The following is a 20,762-nucleotide window of genomic DNA, read 5'->3' as shown; positions in this document are numbered from 1 at the left end:
TTAATTTTTTTTTTTTAAAAATATTAATTTTAGATATATCAAGTGGTTTAAAATAATATATAAAATGGAATCTTTGAAAAATATTATTTTTAGAGTAAAAAATAGAGTTGTGGATTAGAGTAAAATTACTCTAGCAATTGCATTTTTCGAATTATAATGGTATAAATGGAGTTACCCGTTTGGAGATACTCTAAGAGATTATTAGACAAATATGGTTGTATGGACTGGGGAGCAAAGTTGTGACCGTTGATTCATAGGTTCAAACTCCGACGCTTTCAGGTCCATCTGTCATATATGATTCACCTAATGTGACTTACCTTGTCAGACCTAGTTTGCAGGGTATTAGGTTTGACCGAAGGTTTACCAGAACGCACTCGTCGAATAGCGATTGCGAATTTTCAGGTTATCAAAATTTGGATCCGACATAGAGATGAAGAAAAATTGAGATATTCTAAAAGAAAAAAAAAAAGTAATTTGAAGTATTTTTAAAAAAAAATTAGTTAGTAATGAATTATGATTAAGAAATAATATAATAAAATAATGATAATTATAATAAAAAAGTGTTAAATAATGAATAATAATTAAATATTTTAAATTTAATTTTTTTCAAAATTAGTAATGAACTAAACTTAAGCGCATCTTACAAAAAAAAAAAAAGACTAAATTTGATGGAAAAAAATACTCCCTCCGTCCCATGTAATATGGGTGTATTACTGTAGACACGAGAATTTAGGTAAAATATAATTAGTAAGTAATTAAGAAATGTATTAGTAAAAATAATTATAGATTAAGATTAAGATAAGTAAATAGTTTAATTAAAATTAAGAAAATTATAAAATTTAAAATTTAAAATGCGATTAAAGTGCATAATTATATTTCCAAAAATAGAAAGGACAAGTTATGTGGGATGAACGAAAATATAAAATAGGAACAAATTATGTGGGACGGAGGGAGTAATATTTAACATGACTATTTCATCTCTTCATTTTATATCAATATATCTATTTTGTTACTTCTTCCGTCTCACATAAATTGTCTATATTTTTCATTTTAGTATATTTCACATCATTTGTATCTTTTTAAATATAAGTATGTATTTTAATCACATTTCAAATTTCATAATTTTTAATTTTCTTAATTTAAATTAAATTATTTAATTATTTTAATTTTAATATATAATTATTTGTACTAATATACGTCTTAATTACTTACTGATTATATTTTATCTAAATTCTCGTATGTACAATAACGTAGACAATTTATCTGGGATCGAGGGAGTATATTTTATTGTTTTAAATAAATTTACTTATTTATATAATTGACAAAACCGCACAAAACTCATTCGTGGTTTCACAAAATTACGTCAAATTTTTTTAATTTTAAAACAGTGTCAAACTTTCTCGTAATTTTATAAGCTCTGCGTCCTTATTTAATACTCCCTCCATCCCATCTAATTTATCCACTTTAGCTGAGACACGGAGTTTTAGGTATTATGTAACTAGTAAGTAATTAAAAAATGTACTACTAAAAATAATTATGATATAATAAAATTAATTATAGATTAATATTAAAATCAAAAATTACTAAATAATTTAATTAAAACAAAAATATTATGAAATATGAATTTTAAAATATCAAAGTGTATAATTATATTTCAGAAAAAATAAAGAGAAAATTTATGTGGCACACACGGATATGGGGAAAAGTTGACAAATTAAATGGGATGAAGGAAATAGTATTTAAACTGCTCATAAATTTCATAATTTTTATTTCTAAACCCTAAAATTATACGTACATTCCTATTTTTTATATTTAGCCACAAGAAAAAGTAAAAAAAAAAAAAAATTATTAAAACCATAGATGAATAAATATTTTTTAATATATTTATTGTTTGTTGAAGCTTAAATATAAAAATAATACTGTAAGTATACCTGTAATTTCAAGAGTTTAAAAATAGATATTTTAAAACTAATTTGTAGTTTGGAGGTGTAAAGATTAAACACGGTCGAATAAAAATGATCAAAGAGTTAGACACATAGTTTATGAAATCATGAAATAATTTGACAGAATTTCGAAAGTGCAGAATATTCGATGCAATTTCATTAATTTTTTGCAATTTTACCTATATAAATTTTAATCCGTAAATATTAGTCATTGTACTTGAGAGGATATTGTGTATATATATTTTTCACACCATGTTATATAAGAGGTGTTTGAAGAGATATACTTTGTGCGAGGATGTCTTTTCATTAAGAGGTGTTTGACAATTAATTATTAGTTTTTAGCCGTTTGATTTGATTAACGGTAAGTTGTTACCTTATTTTTACTAATTGATTTAATTAATTAAATGCATTAGTTATTTGTGATAAAATATTCGATAAAATAAGAGTTTAGTATTAGTAGTTTATACATAAAACGACACTTAAGAATATTTTATATTTTATATTTAAAATATTAAGTTGATTTTTTTTTTATGCATAATCTTTTTATAATTTAATTATTAGTTATTGAAAATTATGAAATTTTTTATTAAATTATTTACTTTGTTATTTTTTAAATATTTTGTATGAAAAATATGTAATTTTATTAAAAGATATGAGTTTTTTTTTTATGAAAAATATTATAAATATAAAAGAACAAATAATTTATATTTTTTTATTAAGTTAATTTAATTAATTTTTTTATTAAGCTTATCAATTTAGATAAATATATTTATTTTCAATAAAAAAAAATGATAAAAATATATAAATGAATTAATAATATTAATATTTTTAATTTTATGTTTATTGAAAAATATATTTAATTAATTAATTAATAGTATAATAAAAATATATTATTGTGTGAAAGAATTAATTAATTTTTAAAAATAAGTAAGAAATAAAAATAATAATCTCAAAAAATGCAGACGATATACTTTATTTCAAAAATCAATTTTTTTGAGATTAATAAACTATTTTAAAATATTAATTTATCAAATCAAAATACATAATTATTCATTTATTTATTTATAAGTATAATTTGGGCTGCACAATATTGGGCCAGGATAATAGTTGAATAAATATGGACTTACAAATCAGTATGCAAATATATATATATATATCTATTTGAGTGATGCTTTTGTACAAAATAAATAAATAAATAAAATAAATGACTTTTTATACAAAATTATAACTACTTTATATATATGGGTGTGTTTGTTTGAAGGATTTTGGAGGATTTCTACTATTCATCCAATTTTTTCTCCCCAAAAACATCACATCAAACACCTATTTTTCATTTTTTATATTATACTAAAAATCAATTTTACATTCAAAACATCACATCAAACCCTATTTATATCACATCATACAACTATTCAAATTCAAAATTTTTACTATTCAAATCCCAATCCAAAATCCAAACCCCCAAACAAACACACCCTAGTAGAAATTTTGAAATCAGAAAAATAATAATAATAATAATAATACTCCCTTTCTCCATTTATAATTGTCTTAAATATATTTGCATAGTTTTTTTAAGTAATTGTCTCTTTGGTGTGAATTGACAAATTTATCAATCTATTAAAAGTGATAAATAAATGAATGATAAAAAAAAAAAAAATTTGTGTTTAAAAAAAATAAAAAATAGGACAATAGTTATTGAATATTCCAAATAAAAAAATAAGACATTAGTTTGTGGACGAAGGAGCATGTGTTATATTAAAAATTCAAGCACTTGTATAATATGTATTGTATCTATGTTCAAACAAAGATGATGATTAAGAAAAATTTGTTTAAATTAGTATTGAAACTAATTTAAAGTTATAATTTTGATTCTTTTTAAAAAATATATATATATATTTTAATAAAGGACAATAAATTTCTCCGAGATTTTAAAAGTATTCTCTGGTGTCGGAAAAAAATACATACGTCTCATGTGAGCCGACGTGGCTTTATTGGCGCTCGCGTGAAACTTGCCGGAGTACATATGGCAGATGTGCCATATGTGTTTTTAGCTATTTCCTCAAAAATATTGACATAAAAAATTTTCATGGTTGATTTATAATGTAGCACAAATAACATAAATTTTCAGATTATTTTAAATTATTACAAATAATTCTTTGGTAAAACATTTACAATTTTTTATTTTTTATTTTTATAATGAAATATTATTTACAATTTTCTAGAGTAGCAACAAAAGTAATAAAATTATCTCAATATTTTTACATATATTGTAGTTAAATAATTTTCTTTTTACTATTTATGACTATTCAAAAATTAGAGTCCCTCCGTCCACTTAAGAAGTATACGTTTTTTTTTGTGCGGAGTTTAAGACATAATAGTATTTTAATTATAATTGGTAGTTAAAAGTAGTGTAATGACAATAAAGTAGGGATATTTGTGAAAAAATATATGCTATTTAATGAAATGGTTACTTTGTATTTGAACATCTCAAAATATAAATACGTATACTTTCTAAGTAGACAGAGAAAGTAATATAAGTACCGAAAATTTTGCAACATTTTAATTCTACATATATTTTTATGAACAAAAGTATGATAATTATTTTAAATTATCTGTTTTTAGATATATTGTTAATTGCAAATAACAAATTAATTTTATAAAGAAAAATTTGCATTACGCCGCCGACGGTTCATGTCGTGCGACAATATAGTTCCGCGGTTACCACGAGGGAGGCTGTGTAGGCGTACCTGTGTGTCACGTGTGTTTTTTAAGTACTGAAAGATAAAAATAAGACCATAAATTGACATATTGTTCTAAATTGTAATTTGAGTCAGTAGCCGGAGGCGAGGTCATTTCACATGCCACATCGGCTCACGTGAGACGCACATACCTTTTTCCGGCGCTGAAAAGGCATCGGATGGATTTATTATCCTTAAATGATAAAATACAGAGTGTAATTTTTTTTCATTTTTCCCTATTTTTTATTTTATTTATTTTTACGTATTTTACAATATTTAAGAAATATAAATAATTAATCATATTTTATTTTATTATATCATTTAAATAAAAAAGTAAATATAAAATGTTTTCTAATCATATTACTTAATTTTTAATTTATTTTACTTAAGATGAGTAATATTTTATTGAAATTCTTATACCAAAATATTGAAGTAGGTGCGGAAGGAAGAAAACTAAATTACTAGTGTTCACTTATGGGATGATTTGGTGGCAAAGGAAATAAATTTGTAATTAATTGTTTATGGATTCAAACTGTAACGTCTAACTTCACATGTTACATAAAATTTGTATAATTTATCGTACTTAATTTACAAATTATTAAATTTAATTTAAAATTTACTCAGAACACACTAATAAATAGAAACGGTGAAATTACAAATTATTATTAAAAAAATAAAAATAAAAACCTGAAGTAGTAGTGATAACCAAAGGGTGAATAATTGTCCACACATTTTGAGAGGCTACAGCGTTTCCAACCAACGACTTTTATTTCAATTGTGGGCCCCGCGGAAAGAGTTTTTAAATTAATTAATTAATTAATTCCTCGACTACTGTTGACACGTGGTCAAATTATGGAAGCTCATCGTGCCATCACGCCTCCCCTCCGCCCCGGCGGCTGTGGTCACCTAATCCGGTCGTGGCCCACACGCGCGCCGCGAGTACAAGTGCGTTTCCTGTTCACGCGAGTGGCCCAATCTGGGGGTAGGTTCGCTCCCCTATGACGTGGCGCCCCCACCAGTCACATCCCACGCCTCCCTCGCTTCCTCAAGGTGTAGAGTAGAGTAGGACTGCAAGTTCTCTGCATTTACCATTCTGCCCGCCGGCTTTATTGCATTGCATTGACAAGCTATATATATACTTCTTTCCCTCCCAAACATCGATCCAATATTTTTTATTTTTTTTTATATCTCAAACATCCCGCAATATTTTTAAAATAAAAAATAATTAATTAAATTTAATTTCTATCTCATATTTTATCCCATCACATTATCCCAAATAAAAAAAATATATATATTTATCTTTCTGTCACATCACCTAATTTCTAAATTATCATATTTAATACTACTCACCTAAAAATCCGTGCTCAAAACAAATATTTCACCTTATTTAGAATGGAGGAAGTACTACTTTATGTTCCACATCAAATATTCGTATTTTTTTATTTTTGTCTATTTTATACCATTTGTTTTTTTTTATATAATTATAATTATATATTTTAATTATATTTTAAATTTTATAATTTATTTTTTAAATTTTAATTAAATTATTTTGTTATTTTAACCTTATTTCATAATAATTTTTATTATACCACAATTATTTTTATTAAACAGTCCAGCTCGGTTTAAAGCATTTCGACATTTTATAAATAAAATGTGTTTATTTTCAACCACGTATTTAGACCATCTTTATACAGTCTCTCTCTCGAATGCTCGGAAATCCTGACAATACATTGTCATTTCAACTGTGTGTTCATTGATAAGTCTATTGCAAGGGTGTCTTTGTTTGTTTGGGGATTCTTTTAAAAAATTGCTATTCATCCATTTTTATTTTTAAAAATATTAAATTAAATTTTTATTTTTTTATATTATATTCAAAATTAATTTTATATTTAAAATATCAAATCAATATCTATTTATATCCCATTATAGAAATATTTAAATTCAATTTTTTTATTATTAAAATCCAAACAATCTGTTTGTTTTAAGGTTTAAATATTTGATTGGAATTTGAATACTTCATCTATCTCAAAAGAAAAATATTATTGATTTTTAGCATGTACAGTTAGATATTGTATATGGTACAAATTAAGACAATAATAATAATAATAATAATAATAACAATAATACATTTTTTTTTTATTTTTTATAATATAAATACAATAATATTTGTATAATATATTATATAAATATAAGAATTTCTTTAGTGTTAACTATAGTAATGTGAAAATAAAATGATATATTTCTTATGAAACGAATATAGTAATCAAAATTTTGAATTAAAATAATCTTATGATGTATTATAAATATGTATTGATATAATATTTTGAATATAAAATTATTTTTTAGTATAATAAAAAATATAAAAATAGATGTTTGATTTTTTCTAAAAAAAATATATGAATAATAAAAAATTGGTAAAAATTGAAAAAAAAAAGAACATTTTAGAAGTACAATAATAATAATAATAATAATAATAATTAAATTTTGTTACTTTTCTATTCCGTTGGAAGGGTGGCGTTTGCTTTTTGCACCGAAATTTTTGAATATTAATATTATATTAGATTGTAGTAAAAAAGACAAAAATACTCATATTAATACAATGTAATATAAAAGTAATGACATTTTTGTAATATATTGTAAATTGAAAGGGTATTTATTATGTTAAGTAGGTAGTACAATTACTAAATTAGGAAATGGTAACCTTATTTTGGGACGGACGAAAATGTAAAAATTATATATATAATTTTTAATTGAACTATTTAGTCATCTTAATCTTAATCTTAATCTTAATCTTAATATATAGTATTTTTATTATATCGTACTTATTTTTACTAATAAACTTTTTAATTACTTATCAATGTTACGTAATATCTAAACCTCCATATGTCATTTAAAGTGAACAAATTAACGAATGAAGTATTAAATTAAAAGACGGTGGGAGAGTATTTAGAATATAATTCCATTGTATTTTGATTTTCTATTTCGGTTTTTATTTATTTGTTTTTTTAATTGTCATATTAAACAAATATTTTTTATACAAAATATTGATCAAATTAATATATATATATATATTACTTGGATCATGTGCAGAATCAATTTTCTCAACTTATGCTATTCCTACACTTTAATTATTTTAATTTATATAATTAAATTATAACATTAATATAATCATGGCACTTAGTTTTCAAGGCTTTCAAAATAATAATAATAATTTTTTATTTTTTTATACACACACCCACAAAAGAAACTTGTTTGATAGTTGTTCTCAAATTCACTACAATAATTTAGGTTTAATTTAGGCAGAAATTTTGAAATTTTATGAAAAAAAAAAATGATATTATTAAAAGTTTATTACACATTAACATAAATGTATGTTATAATATTTTCCTTGATGAAAAAAAAAAGTTTATATATCTGATGAAAAAAAAAGAGGTTCATATATACAATTTTAATTCGATCTATTATTTTGTATTATTTTTAAATTACAATTCTTCAAAAATAATACTAATAAATAAAAAATATTTTATACAAATGTAAAAAAAAAAAAAAAAAAAAGGAAAAAACTCTACATACTTTATTAAGTAATCATTTCATTTAAAAAAATTGGATGAACGCAGCTATTATATCGTAAAGTTCCATAAATTTTTAATGTAATATTTTAATGAAAATATATATATTTAAAAAAAATTATACTACAAAAATAGATATATAGATTTATTATTTTCTAATGGTGATGCTTAGTGTGTAATGCAAATTGCAAAATTGAAAATATATGGATGGGTAAAGTCGTCAATTCACATCAATACAGCGCTGACAGTACGGTCTAATCTAAACGTGACAAAATAAATAAATGCCCAAGGAATCAGTGAGCCGTTGGAACCCAAGCGATGACGTGGCAATAATCCCCAACGATAAGGAAATTAGCAACTGCGCTTTCACATTTACCTGCACGCAACCTAAACACGCTTTTTCCAGAACCCGCTTAAACGTGTCAAAACACGACTTTAGTACAAAAAAAAATATATTAATAAAAAACAGAGCCTTAAAGCTCCTTCCTTCACCGCCGATCAACAGACACCTCATTTTATTTCATTCGGCGTTACCTTTTGTCCTCCCGACTCCTTTCTCTGCCCTCTCTGCAATCCGACGTCGCCTTTTCTCCTTCAATTCTCTGCGTAGCTCAGCTTAATCTGGATTAGATTCGCGTATATACATTTAATTTGTGCGCACGCGCGGGGAATTGTGTGTTGGTGGGATTTTTAATTGATTGCTGTGTAAGTAATTTTTTAGTTGGGGATTTGGTACTGTCAGTGATTTTTTGTTTGTGGATAGTGGTTTTTGATCATCTGAGGGGTTTGAGGTTTGTGGATTTTTGGTTTGTTGCTGGTTTGTTGCTGTGATGGAATCGCCGGAGAGGGGGAGACCGGTGGCCGGAGTAGCCTTGGAATTTCCGGCGAGCGACGAGGTTTTATCGTGCTCGCCGCCGACCGTGCCGACGTGGCTTCGGAAGAGGCTTTCGGAGCCGAAGACGCCGCCTCCTTCTACTGTTGAAGAAATCGAGGCCAAACTTCGTGACGCTGATCTTCGACGTCAGGTATCTTTTACGCCTTTCCGTGAGCTTTTCTTTTATTTATTTACGCCTCTTCAATGGCGTACGAGTGCTTGCTACTTTTTGTCTAAGGTCTTTAAGAAAATATTTGATTATTTTGTAAGGGTTTTGAAGGGTTTTTTTGGGTCTTCTGGGATTGGTTTTTGATTTAGGGTGTATTATTAATTATAGATTTATGATAGCTCAAGAACAATCAGGTTTCAAGAAAACTTTTTGTTTTGATGCAGTTCAGGTAGTCTTCTTAATTTCTTCTACTTCTGTTTGAGTTTTAACTCCGATTCTTCGAAATTCTTGTCGTTTCTTGTCCTTGTGTTAGGTAAAAGTTAGTTGATCAATATGTTAGAACACACCCTTCCCTCAACTTCTCCCTTTCTTGGAAAGAGAAAAATAAAACACGTCGCCCACTCCGAAGGCGGATCATGCTAACTCGTCTGACATCAATTATTTTCATTTGCAGTTCCCCTCCATGTCAAGCTAGCAAACAATTATTTTGTCTAACACCTGTCGCTTCATCGTCGTTCCTATTATAGTTTCTTTATTTCTTCGCCTTTTTGGAGTTTTTATTCTGCATCTCCATACTTTTGGCGTCTTAACGAGAAACGCATGAATTCTTCACGCCTGCGGGTGGCGTGATATATGATACAGTGGGACTTAAGATATTGACAAGTGTCTATTCTTTCTTTTTAGAACTTCATACATGTTCTCATCGCTTGCAAAATATAATACTGATAATGACAACTTCCTGTACTCTAAAATTTAATCGACTATTTCTCTATAAATGTTGAAACACATATGTAATCAATATCAGCCTCAATGATATTAGATTGTTAACGAGAGCAGGTGTCAATGACCTTAATTTATTGTCGTCTTTCCTTGGCCTGTGTTGTGGTGTAACGACAGATTTTGATTTTCTATGATGCTTCCATCTAATAAGCTTGTAAATCAATGAAATTGCAGAAGTTTCATGAAAATCTAACAAGCAAGGCTAAGCCAAAGTCCAGAAGCCCTTCCCAAACTTCATCTAATGAAGATGATCCTGGACAGCGTCTTGAGGCAAAGCTTCTAGCTGCCGAAGAGAAGAGGTGACTCATTTTCAGAATCCCATAATAATATTTAGGGTGTGTTTGTTTGGAGGTTTGGATTTTGAGTTGGGATCTCAATAGTAAAATTTTGAATTGGAATAATCGTATGATGATGTGATGTAAATAAGTGTTGATGTGATGTTTAAATGTAAAATTGATTTTTAGTATAATATAAAAAATAAAAAATAGTTATTAGATTTGATGTTTTTGGGAATTTTTTTTTTGAGAAATAGTAAATTTTGGGGAAAATCCCCAAAACAAACACACCCTAATTGCATTTTATTTGACGAATATTGCTAATATATTTTTGATAAGTGATAAAGCTTCGAAATTTCACAATTTTCAATAGTGATAATCATTCTGCTCAATGACATGGCATACAGTGAATGGCCAAACAGCTACCCACAATTATGTTAGGGCATATGTTGATTCTTACCCTTCAACACACAGGTTGAGCATCCTTGCCAATTCTCAGATGCGTCTGGCCAAGCTTGATGAGTTGAGGCAAGCTGCTAAGACTCAGGTGGAAATGCGGTTCAAGAAGAAGCGAGCTGAGCTAGGTACAAAGGTTGAAATGCGTGTTCGACAAGCAGAGGCCAATAGATTGCTCATCCTAAGAGCAAATTGGCAAAGGAGAGCCACTTTGAGCGAGAGGACATCTCAATCACTAATGCGGCGAATGGTTCGAGAAACCAAGTATAAAGAACGAGTACGAGCTGCTATGTCCCAAAAGCGTGCAAATGCTGAGAAAAAGCGACTGGGATTGCTCGAAGCAGAGAAAAGAAGGGCACATGCCAGGGCGTTGCAGGTGCAAAAGGTAGCCAATTCAGTTTCTCACAAGCGAGAGCTCGAGAGAAGTGAAATGAAGAACAAGCTTGAAGATAAACTGCAAAGGGTACATTTAATAATAAGTTAATGAGCATTTAACAAGAAAAATATGAATTGGTTGAAAAACTTGTGAGATTTTTCTTTTCTAGGCGAGAAGAAAGCGGGCAGAATACTTAATGCAGAGAGGAAGGCCATATAATATTGCTCTGAATAGCTGGGAGACCATGCATGAGCAGGGTGACATACTTGCTAGAAAATTAGCAAGGTGCTTGAATATGTATTTACATATTGCTTAAGTTTTTGGTATTCCCCAATTTCATATCAGTGTCTCATCATACCTAGTTAAACTGGTACTTCTTTTAATAGCTGCTTCAGTTTATTCTCATTATCCAGAAATCTGAAGTTTGTATTTCTTGCTTAATACAATATTTCAGGTGCTGGAGTAAATTCAAAAAATTGAGAAAGACCACCGCGAATCTTGTATTAGCTCATAATGTCTTGAATATTAATGAAAGATCCGTGAAAGCAATGCCATTTGAGCAGTTTGCACTCCTTATTCAGTCATCAACTATTCTACAAACAACTAAAGCATTACTTGATCGCCTTGAAGTTTGGTATAAAGTGTCGCGATGTGATACTAATCCTTGTGCTGGGGATGATATTGATCACCTCCTCAAGAGAGTGGTGTCTCCCAAAAGGAAGCAAGTATCCAGGAGATCTGTATACCGTAGAGAGGGAAAGACTTCTCCATCCATCAAACAAGCAGCTAGCACACCAGCTCACGTGTCGAGGTACCAAGTCAGAGTTGTCCTCTGTGCTTATATGATACTGGGCCATCCAGAGGCTGTTATTAGTGGTCACGGGGAGCGGGAGGCAGCTTTGGTTAAATCTGCTGAAAAATTTGTGAAGGAATTTGAGTTACTGATTAAGATACTACTAAATGGCCCCATGCAAATTTCTGATGAGGAATCTGACCATGTGTCGCTGGCTCGACGGACCTTCAGGCTTCAGCTGGCAGCATTTGATTCTGCCTGGTGCTCCTTTCTGAATAGCTTTGTTGTGTGGAAGGCTAAGGATGCTAGGTCACTAGAGGAAGATTTGGTGCAGGCTGCTTGTCGTCTTGAACTTTCTATGATGCAAACATGCAAGATAACCACTGAAGGAGATAGTGGTCCTCTTTCACATGACATGAAAGCCATACAGAAACAGGTTATTCTCTCTGCTTCATCCTTGTAAATAGAAAGGAAGAATCTTCCTCTGGCTACATATTTGAGTTATTTTTAGAAGTTCTAACCCCGTTTAACAAATGAATCTTATATGCTGTGCTGAGTTGTATGTTAATCAATTGCTTATTAGAGCTTCCATGTGTTTGAGGCTTCAGTTGTGGAAAAAATTTCTCTGCTTGTAGTTGATTATTGAATTGATATAATCAATGCAGGTATCGGAAGATCAGAAACTTTTGAGAGAGAAAGTATTCCATCTTAGTGGAGATGCTGGTATTGAGCGTATGGAAAATGCACTCCACGACACAAGAACAAAGCATTTAAATGCAAAGGAAAATGGGAGCCCAAATACTCCTTCCAGTAATACTTCAATTCCAGCTTCCTCTACTTCTGTTCGTTCCTCTGATAAAACAAATAGCTTGACTCTGGGCTCAGAAAAACGAAGCTCGGTAGTGCGCTCTTTATTTAAGGATGATGCTAGTACCAAAGAGGTGACCTCTCCCAAGTTGACTCACATGGATAATGTGAAGATTGTCAATGAATATGTTCATGGAGAGCAGCTTGCATTTGCTGATAGCTCCAGTTCATCTGGCGAGCACCAGAACAAAAACATGATGGTTTGGGACTTTGCACTCTCTTATACTCTTATGTTCGATTAGATAGTGATTTTGCAATGGGAATAACACTCGGATGTTTCATACTGTGACCAGACGAAAGTGAAAGAAACAATGGAAAGGGCATTCTGGGACAGCATTATTGAGTCCGTGAGGCAGGATGAACCTAACTACAACCGTGTTGTGGAGTTGACGAGGGAGGTGAGGGATGGGATTTGTTCGATGGTCCCACATAGCTGGAGACAAGAAGTTATGGAAGCTATTGACCCGGAAATTCTCACTCAGGTTTATTTCTTCTCTTCCGCTATATCTCGAGTTCTGGCAATCAGGAATATCTGATAATGTTTGGGTGATTTGAACCCACAGGTGTTGAATTCAGGAAAACTAGACATGAATTATCTGGGCAATATCCTTGAGTATGCACTAATCACTTTGAGAAAGCTCTCTGCTCCGGCATACGAGGATGAACTGAAGAAAAAGCACCAGGAATTTATGAAAGATCTGGGCCAGATGTGTGATAGCTCTGAGAATTCACAAGTAGTTGCATTGACTAAAGGCATTCGCTATGTCCTAGAACAGATTCAGGTATTGCCATGGTTTATTTACCTGAGGTTCTTAAATACTTAAAACATGTTAAACGATCAACTACTTTCTTTAACAAGTTCATTTTGAATGGTGAAAGACTTAAACTAACAGACGACCTTGCCTTTCAGGAACTCAAACAGGAAATCAGCAAAGCACGCATACGGCTTTTGGAACCATATTTGAAGGGTCCCGAGGCTTTATATTTTCTTGGTCAAGCTTTCACCAGTCGATATGGTAACCCTTCCAATGCTGCCTCCACTTTACCATTGACTGCCACATGGCTATCATCTGTATGGGACTCAAAAGACGAGGAATGGAATGAGCACAAAAATCTGCTCTCGGAGTTGTCAGGGAGGCTAGATAGTTCATCTAGTTTTCTTCCTTCAACAGCACTCCGAACAGGGGGAAGTTCATCGTTCAAAACAAGTGGAAATCAAACAGACGTGCCAGCAGCCTCTAACGCCACATCCTTTATCGGTATGTTTCTATCACAGCTCATTAATTTGGTAAATGATACCTCCCGATTTCTAACACTTCATCCCAATGTCCCAGAGACAATCGATCCTCGTCTGGAATGCAAGGGAGAGGAGATCGATTTGCTGGTGAGGTTAGGCTTGTTAAAACTCGTAAACAAAATATCCGGTTTGAAGGAAGATAACCTTCCAGAGACCATGAGCCTCAACCTGCCCCGGCTACGAGGCTTACAGTCTCGAGTTCAAAAGATCATTGTCATGGCTACCAGGTAGTTCTTATTCTCCGTACACTTTGATTTGACTGTCGCATCGATTTTAGTAAAAACCACAGAACAGTGATTGAATCTTTAAAACCGCAGCCTGTTAGTCTTGCGACAGACTCTTTTAAGCCAGCGAACGGTAAGCAGCCAGGCAGAGATGGACGACATACTTTCGGCCAGCATCAAACACCTCTCTAAATGTCTAGAAACTGTTGCTGACGCCGGAATCCAAGATATAGTCGAAGTTCTCGTCACGGCTATAGATGAAAATAACACTTCAGGTGACAAAAACATCAACCTCCGGCCGGTTAAGGAAATCATGGTCAGGATGTTGGGCAAAAGCCTGCAAGCAGACGACCCCATCTTCAGCCGCGTGTCCTGGGCAGTGTATCTGGCTGCCCGAGGAATCGTGCTCGGAGGAACCGGAAGACAGGGTCGAGAATTGGCCGAAGCGGCATTACAGAAAATCGGGGCAGCCCTGCTGTTCGACGAGGTTGCGGTGGTCGCATCAGTCGTGGTGACGGCTGCCAAGGTGTCCGTCATCGTGCACGGTCCATGGTATGCGAATCTTAACCGAGCAAATTGATTTTATGAATTATGTTCTATGTCTATATCTATGTTGGTAATTTGGTGGTTATTGTTGTTTAGCCCTGATGTGTATAAAATTTATGCCGGGTGGCCGAGGTCGGGTCGGGGTCGGGTTCGGGTTCGGGTTTTAGGTGTTGTGGAAAATAGATAATAAGTGATAGTTGTAGGTGTTGGGATTGCTGTGCTGGTATTGGTATGTATGTGTGTGTGAATGTGTATATGTTGGGTTGGGTTGGGTTGGGTGGATTGAATGAATAAATGTAGATTGATAAGGTTGTTCTACTACCGTTACGAATATGTTTAAAATTGATAAATTTCATGGCCGGTGGTGGCGTGGGGATTGGACTTATAATCTGTCATGTGAGGGATGAATTTTTTTATTAGAGATACGGTTTTTTAGGTAGTGTAGATTATAAGTTATGATATTAATTTATTATTATTTATATGAATAATATTATTGGTATTTTAAATAATTTTAAAATTATATCCTGAAAAAATATATGCAATAATATTTTTATTTATTTGTCATTACCCTAAATTAGTTTTATAAGGAGTTTTAAATATAGATAAAAAAATTATGTTAATTGATGAGAAATATAGAAATAAAAGGGTTTTGATTGGGTGCACGATTTATATTTGTTAAGTAGGTTTAAGATTGATAAAGTTATCAAAAATGAAAAGGGTCATCCTGTGGGACTTATAAAAAAGAAAAATGGATCATCTGTGATGGGACAGACAGAGTATAATATAATATAAATAAAATTATACTCCCTCCGTCCCGGAACTATAATCTTGGTTGTGTTGGACATCAGATTTAAGGAATATTAATATTATATTGATAGTGGATAAAAAAGTATAGATAAAAGATATTTTTGCCTTACGAGTGTATTAGTGTAAAAAGGCAGTGACAATTGTATAATAATAATGAAAAAATAAAGGTAGTTATACAGTGATATGGTTATTTATGAAAATAAGACTATTGTTTTGGGATAGACAAAAATAGTAAACAGCACTATTATATTTGGAGTAATATTTTGAATATAAAAATAAATTTTAAAAAATATAATATAAAAATACAAAATAAATATTTAATTCAATATTTTTGAAAAGAATAATTAAATTCGGAACAAAATCTCCCAATCAAAACACCCTAAGTGCATACATTACTTGGAATATTAATTGCAATATTATCATTATCATTATGACCTGTATAAATTAAATGGTTATAGTTACTATCAAATATGTTGCTTGTATATGTAAAATACTTGCGTTTTATATAAAAGATGTTTATTTTTATTTTTACGTTAGACTAAAATAAATAAATAAAGAGTGGACCGGATAAGTAGTTGGAGGGTTAAGGAGTCATTAATGCCTTAATGAAATCAAATTCTTGGTAAAGTTTGAAACGTTTCAAACACAATTTTGAATTAAAAAATACTCTCTATCCACTAAAATTAGTCTTTCTTTGGTGGGCCGGAATTTAGAAAAATAAATATTTTATGGAAAAAAGTAATAAAATTGAAAAGATAGTTAAAATTATTTTTAAAAATTTAGTTGAAAATTAAAGTAAACGAAAAAAAATATAATAAAAATAATGATATTTATTGTAAATAAATGTTCAACGAAGAGTAATAATTAAATACTTCCTACTCCATATTAGAGTGCGGTATGAATAAATAGAAAATACCATATTATGTGATACAAAGTAATTGATATTTGTGTAATATATTGTAAGTTATAAATATATTTTTAATAGTAATAGAAAATACCATTATTAAAAAGAAAATGAATACTCCGTGAGACAAATCAAAATAAAAAATAGATAAATTATCAAGGGACATGAAATATTATTTTATTGACTTTTCCAAAATTATTAATTTAACATAAAGATTTTTAAAAAATGAGAATTAATTTAACCTTACAGAAAAATACCAATTATTTTCATAAAAAAATAAATCATATTAAATCAAACACTTCATTTCAAATAACTGACAGATCTTGCCAAGTAAAAAGGTAAAGACATTGCTCATAATGTACACAAAAACATACCCATCCATGTAAATATAGCCAACACACAAATATGCCTCCTAAACAACCAAATGCCAAAACATTGTCTAATTAATTACACACACCACATAACAAACAATGAAACATAATTTTCTTTTTTTTAAAAAAAAAATAATAAATAAAGAAAAAAGTTCGATACGATACCGATACCGGTAGGCCTCAGGCGGGACGAACCTCGCCGCTTGCATGAGCAGCCTTCACTTGCTTTTCATACTCATCTTCTTCGTCTTCTTCGACTTCCTCTTCCTTAATATCATCCTCCCCTTCGCCTCCCCACCCGAATCCCCCAACCAAGCTCGATGCTTGGGCGGGGATTTTAGCCTCTTCCACGATCTTCATTATCTCGTCCACAGATTGGAGGGAATATGTCGGATTTTCTTTACGATAATACACTGCTTGAGCTGCATCTGTTAATTCTCTCGGCAGATTCTTCAGAAACCACGGGTGCGACTTGATTTCCTTGATTGTGATTCTCTGCAGCTGATATAATAATTATTTGAACGTCGTAAGTAGGAGTTTGTGCGCAACAGAAATATGAAATTTTTTATGCTATCGTATAATGAGTATGATCGATCATTTTGTAGGGAATAAAATACAGACGAAATGGTTAAACATGGTTGCACTCACCTTAGACGAATTGGCGACAAATATTCGAGAGAGAAGGTCTTTGCACTCTTGAGAGATATGGACGTAGTCGGGGATCTTGTACTGAACAGCCATTATCCTCTGGAAAATTTTATCAAAGACAATACATCGATTATAATTTATAGGTTTGCGACAGGGCGTGGTGAATTTAAAAGGTTCTACACGAAACAGCTTACTTGGATAGTCTTCCGGAAGTTTCTCGGATCCGAAGGATCTTCGAAAGGATATGCTCCAACCAACATTACATATAGTGTCACACCACATGACCATACATCAGCCAGCTGAGAGAAAACACAGCATAAATAACTAAAGATTGCAGAGTTGAAGCAGTAATTATTAGTTCTCGAACAAATTTAATCCCGTATGTTCATTTTTGTATAAAAGGGAGGGGCGAATAATACGGTAATCACCTTGAATTTAGTTTGTGATGCAATGAAACATATTTCAAAATTCACATATCTGAAAATTCAATAATGTCCAAGACAATGGGAACGATCATTTACCTTCCCATCGTATTCTTTTCTAGACAGAACCTCAGGAGCTATATAAGCAGGAGTTCCGACCGTTGATTTCGGCCTCGAGTGAAGCAATGATGACTAACAATGGGGAAAACAACTCAGTATGTTTATAGTCGCCTCGTACTAAAAACTCAACAATATATGAATTTCGTATATAACAGTTTATTATTACCTTGGAGTAACCAAAATCGCATATTTTCAGGCATGGCGCGGGGCTACCATCTAGTAGAGTGTTCTCTAACTTTAAATCGCGATGGCATATTTGCTGAAAACAAAATATAACCCGACATATTTATGATACCGGTAGTCTTTCTTGCATTATATAAAATAATGGTCACTCGAAATCTAAGTCCCCTCACCATGAAGTGGCAGTAGTCGACCCCTGAAATCAGCTGCTGAAAGAAGTACCTCGCCTATAATATGACAAATACATAAGGGCATTCGGTAAAAATGGAATGACAAGTAAGTTTCAATCTATTTGTCTTAATCCTATTGGAGTTAAAATTTTCGAAGCATTTCCAAAACCATCCAAAGCCGCGATTTCACATTAACGAATACTTCTGATTTTGAATACAATATTACAAAATCAAATGGTAACTAATACTCCATAGGTAACTGATTCTTTACCTCATCTTCGCTGAATCGTCCGGCGCTGCAGATTCTCTCAAAGAGCTCTCCTCCGGCAGCATATTCCATCACAATAGCTAGATGAGTCGGCGTTAGAACCACCTATCGATTTCAAGACCACATTAAAAGATTTCCACTCTGATCTACACCAAAAACAACTAATAATAGCATTTCTTCAAGGATCATGGCACTTACCTCCTTGAATCTAATAATATTAGGATGTCGGAGCGACCTATGATTTATGATTTCTCGAGCCACATTCTCATCAATCTGCACCCAAAATCCAAAACCCCAACATTGAAACTCATTTGCATAGTAATTAAAACGCCACAGATCACAATTTCTACAAACAACTAAAAGAAGATTAATGCTGAATCACTGCAAATATGCCTAAATTTCCAAATGGAACAAATCAAACAAATACAGAGAGAGTTCAAGTGGCGGAAGGAATATCGAACTTCAGGTGAAGATACATATAGAGCGAACCTTGGGTCCTCTTTCAATGTATTTCATGGCAACATAGGCTTTAGTCTCCTTATCCCTCATAAGCCTCGCCACACCAAAATTTCCAGACCCTATGTCCTTCACCAGCTCGTATTTATCCATGTCGCCCCTTTTCCCAAGCACAATCTCAGATATTGATCTTTCAAAACCCAAACCCTAATCTCAACAAATTTGGGCGAAATTGAGCTCAGTTTAGCACACTGCTGCAGCTCAATCGCGGAATTTCCAGATCAGAAAACGAATTCCGGAGCTAAACAGAGATCTAAGCTGCGATCAACATACTATGAGCAAAATCCCCAAAAATTAAAGATGAAAGCCAGAGATACAGATTATAAAAGACCGAAGTGATCAATTTACAGAGTGAAACAAAGGAACAATTCGAGAAGAAAACATTCAGATATGCTCTGAATTCAACAAGTGGATTTGCAGATAAAACACAACCAGCCGATCAAATTTTAATTAGAGATTTTAAACATCAAAATATTGAATTGATTGGATGAAGACGACAATCCAGAGCGAGCAGCAGCAGAGATTTGTTTATCGATTCAAAGCAGTGAGGTGAAATTGCGCCTTATTCATGAACAAGCATTCTCAAAAAATGGGAAAACTTCAGCCGCAATTGTTGAACTTGTTTGAATTTTTGACTCGATTTCGGGCCGAGCCTAGTTTCCGGCCCATTGGGCCTTCCACTCCAAATTATACGCAAAGCTAAAGTCGCGTTTCAGCTTACAGCGCCTTTTCTATTTACGAAAAGTACGTTTCATCCTCCCGCGCATTAAAGTACAATTCAATATTATCGAATCATATCTCAATTATTAACTTTGATATAATTAATGACTCATTTGTTTTTTTAAAAAAACTTATTCATTACGTGTGATATATTCAACATTATTTGTCCATTTTCGTATGTCCACGTATTTTTCTTTTAAAAAAAATAAATGTATATTTTAATCTTTGAATTTATAATTTATATTAAATTATATTAATTAATTATTTGTATTATATAATAATTATATTTTTTAAATTATTTACTAATTATATATTTGCTTAAATTTTTATATTTTTACAAAAAAATTAACAATTAAGATGGGCTAAAAATATTATTTTATATTCCTTCCGTCCACTTATAATATTTACATATTTTTACTTTGGAACGTTCAATTACAAAGTTAATATTTTATTAAATATTATTATTTTTTAAATACCGTGCTAAAAATAAATATAAAATTGTAAGTGGACGAAGGGAATATATTTTTATTGAAAAAGTAAAATAATTTTTGTTTTCTAATTGCTTTGCAGAAACCACTCCAAGAATATGTACTTTTATTATTTTGTATATTTTTATAACATATTATTTATTTATTATGTTTTTTTATTATATAAAATTTTATTTTAAGTAATTTTAATATAAATATAAATATAAATATATGTACTTTTATTTAGGTAGATGTATAAACA

The 20,762-nt window shown here is 31.0% G+C and overlaps 2 protein-coding genes across 2 annotated transcripts; one reads left to right on the top strand and one right to left on the bottom strand.

The window, feature by feature from the left end:
* Positions 1-8,725: 8,725 nt before the first annotated feature.
* Positions 8,726-15,295, top strand: LOC127260738 (uncharacterized). Its single transcript, XM_051288641.1, has 11 exons — positions 8,726-9,275; positions 10,248-10,372; positions 10,823-11,267; positions 11,350-11,465; positions 11,635-12,409; positions 12,639-13,040; positions 13,134-13,322; positions 13,404-13,622; positions 13,751-14,099; positions 14,175-14,364; positions 14,455-15,295. Exons 1-11 carry the CDS (start codon positions 9,081-9,083, stop codon positions 14,939-14,941), a joined length of 3,492 nt encoding a protein of 1,163 aa, XP_051144598.1. The 5' UTR covers positions 8,726-9,080; the 3' UTR covers positions 14,942-15,295.
* Positions 15,296-16,977: 1,682 nt separating this feature from the next.
* On the bottom strand, positions 16,978-19,889 carry LOC127261222 (serine/threonine-protein kinase SRK2A-like). Its single transcript, XM_051289470.1, has 9 exons — positions 19,287-19,889; positions 18,996-19,070; positions 18,801-18,902; positions 18,533-18,586; positions 18,346-18,438; positions 18,159-18,251; positions 17,832-17,936; positions 17,638-17,736; positions 16,978-17,490 (listed from the first exon to the last, which is right to left on the bottom strand). The coding sequence occupies exons 1-9, from the start codon at positions 19,404-19,406 to the stop codon at positions 17,170-17,172; spliced, it is 1,062 nt and encodes a 353-aa protein (XP_051145427.1). The 5' UTR covers positions 19,407-19,889; the 3' UTR covers positions 16,978-17,169.
* Positions 19,890-20,762: the final 873 nt, after the last annotated feature.

This window comes from Andrographis paniculata, unplaced genomic scaffold (genome assembly GCF_009805555.1).
Source record: "Andrographis paniculata isolate CXL003 unplaced genomic scaffold, ASM980555v1 Contig62END, whole genome shotgun sequence".
In the NCBI taxonomy this organism is placed as follows: Eukaryota; Viridiplantae; Streptophyta; class Magnoliopsida; order Lamiales; family Acanthaceae; genus Andrographis; species Andrographis paniculata.
Note: the sequence above shows the minus strand (reverse complement) of the source record. Positions and strands in the feature narration are given on the sequence as shown.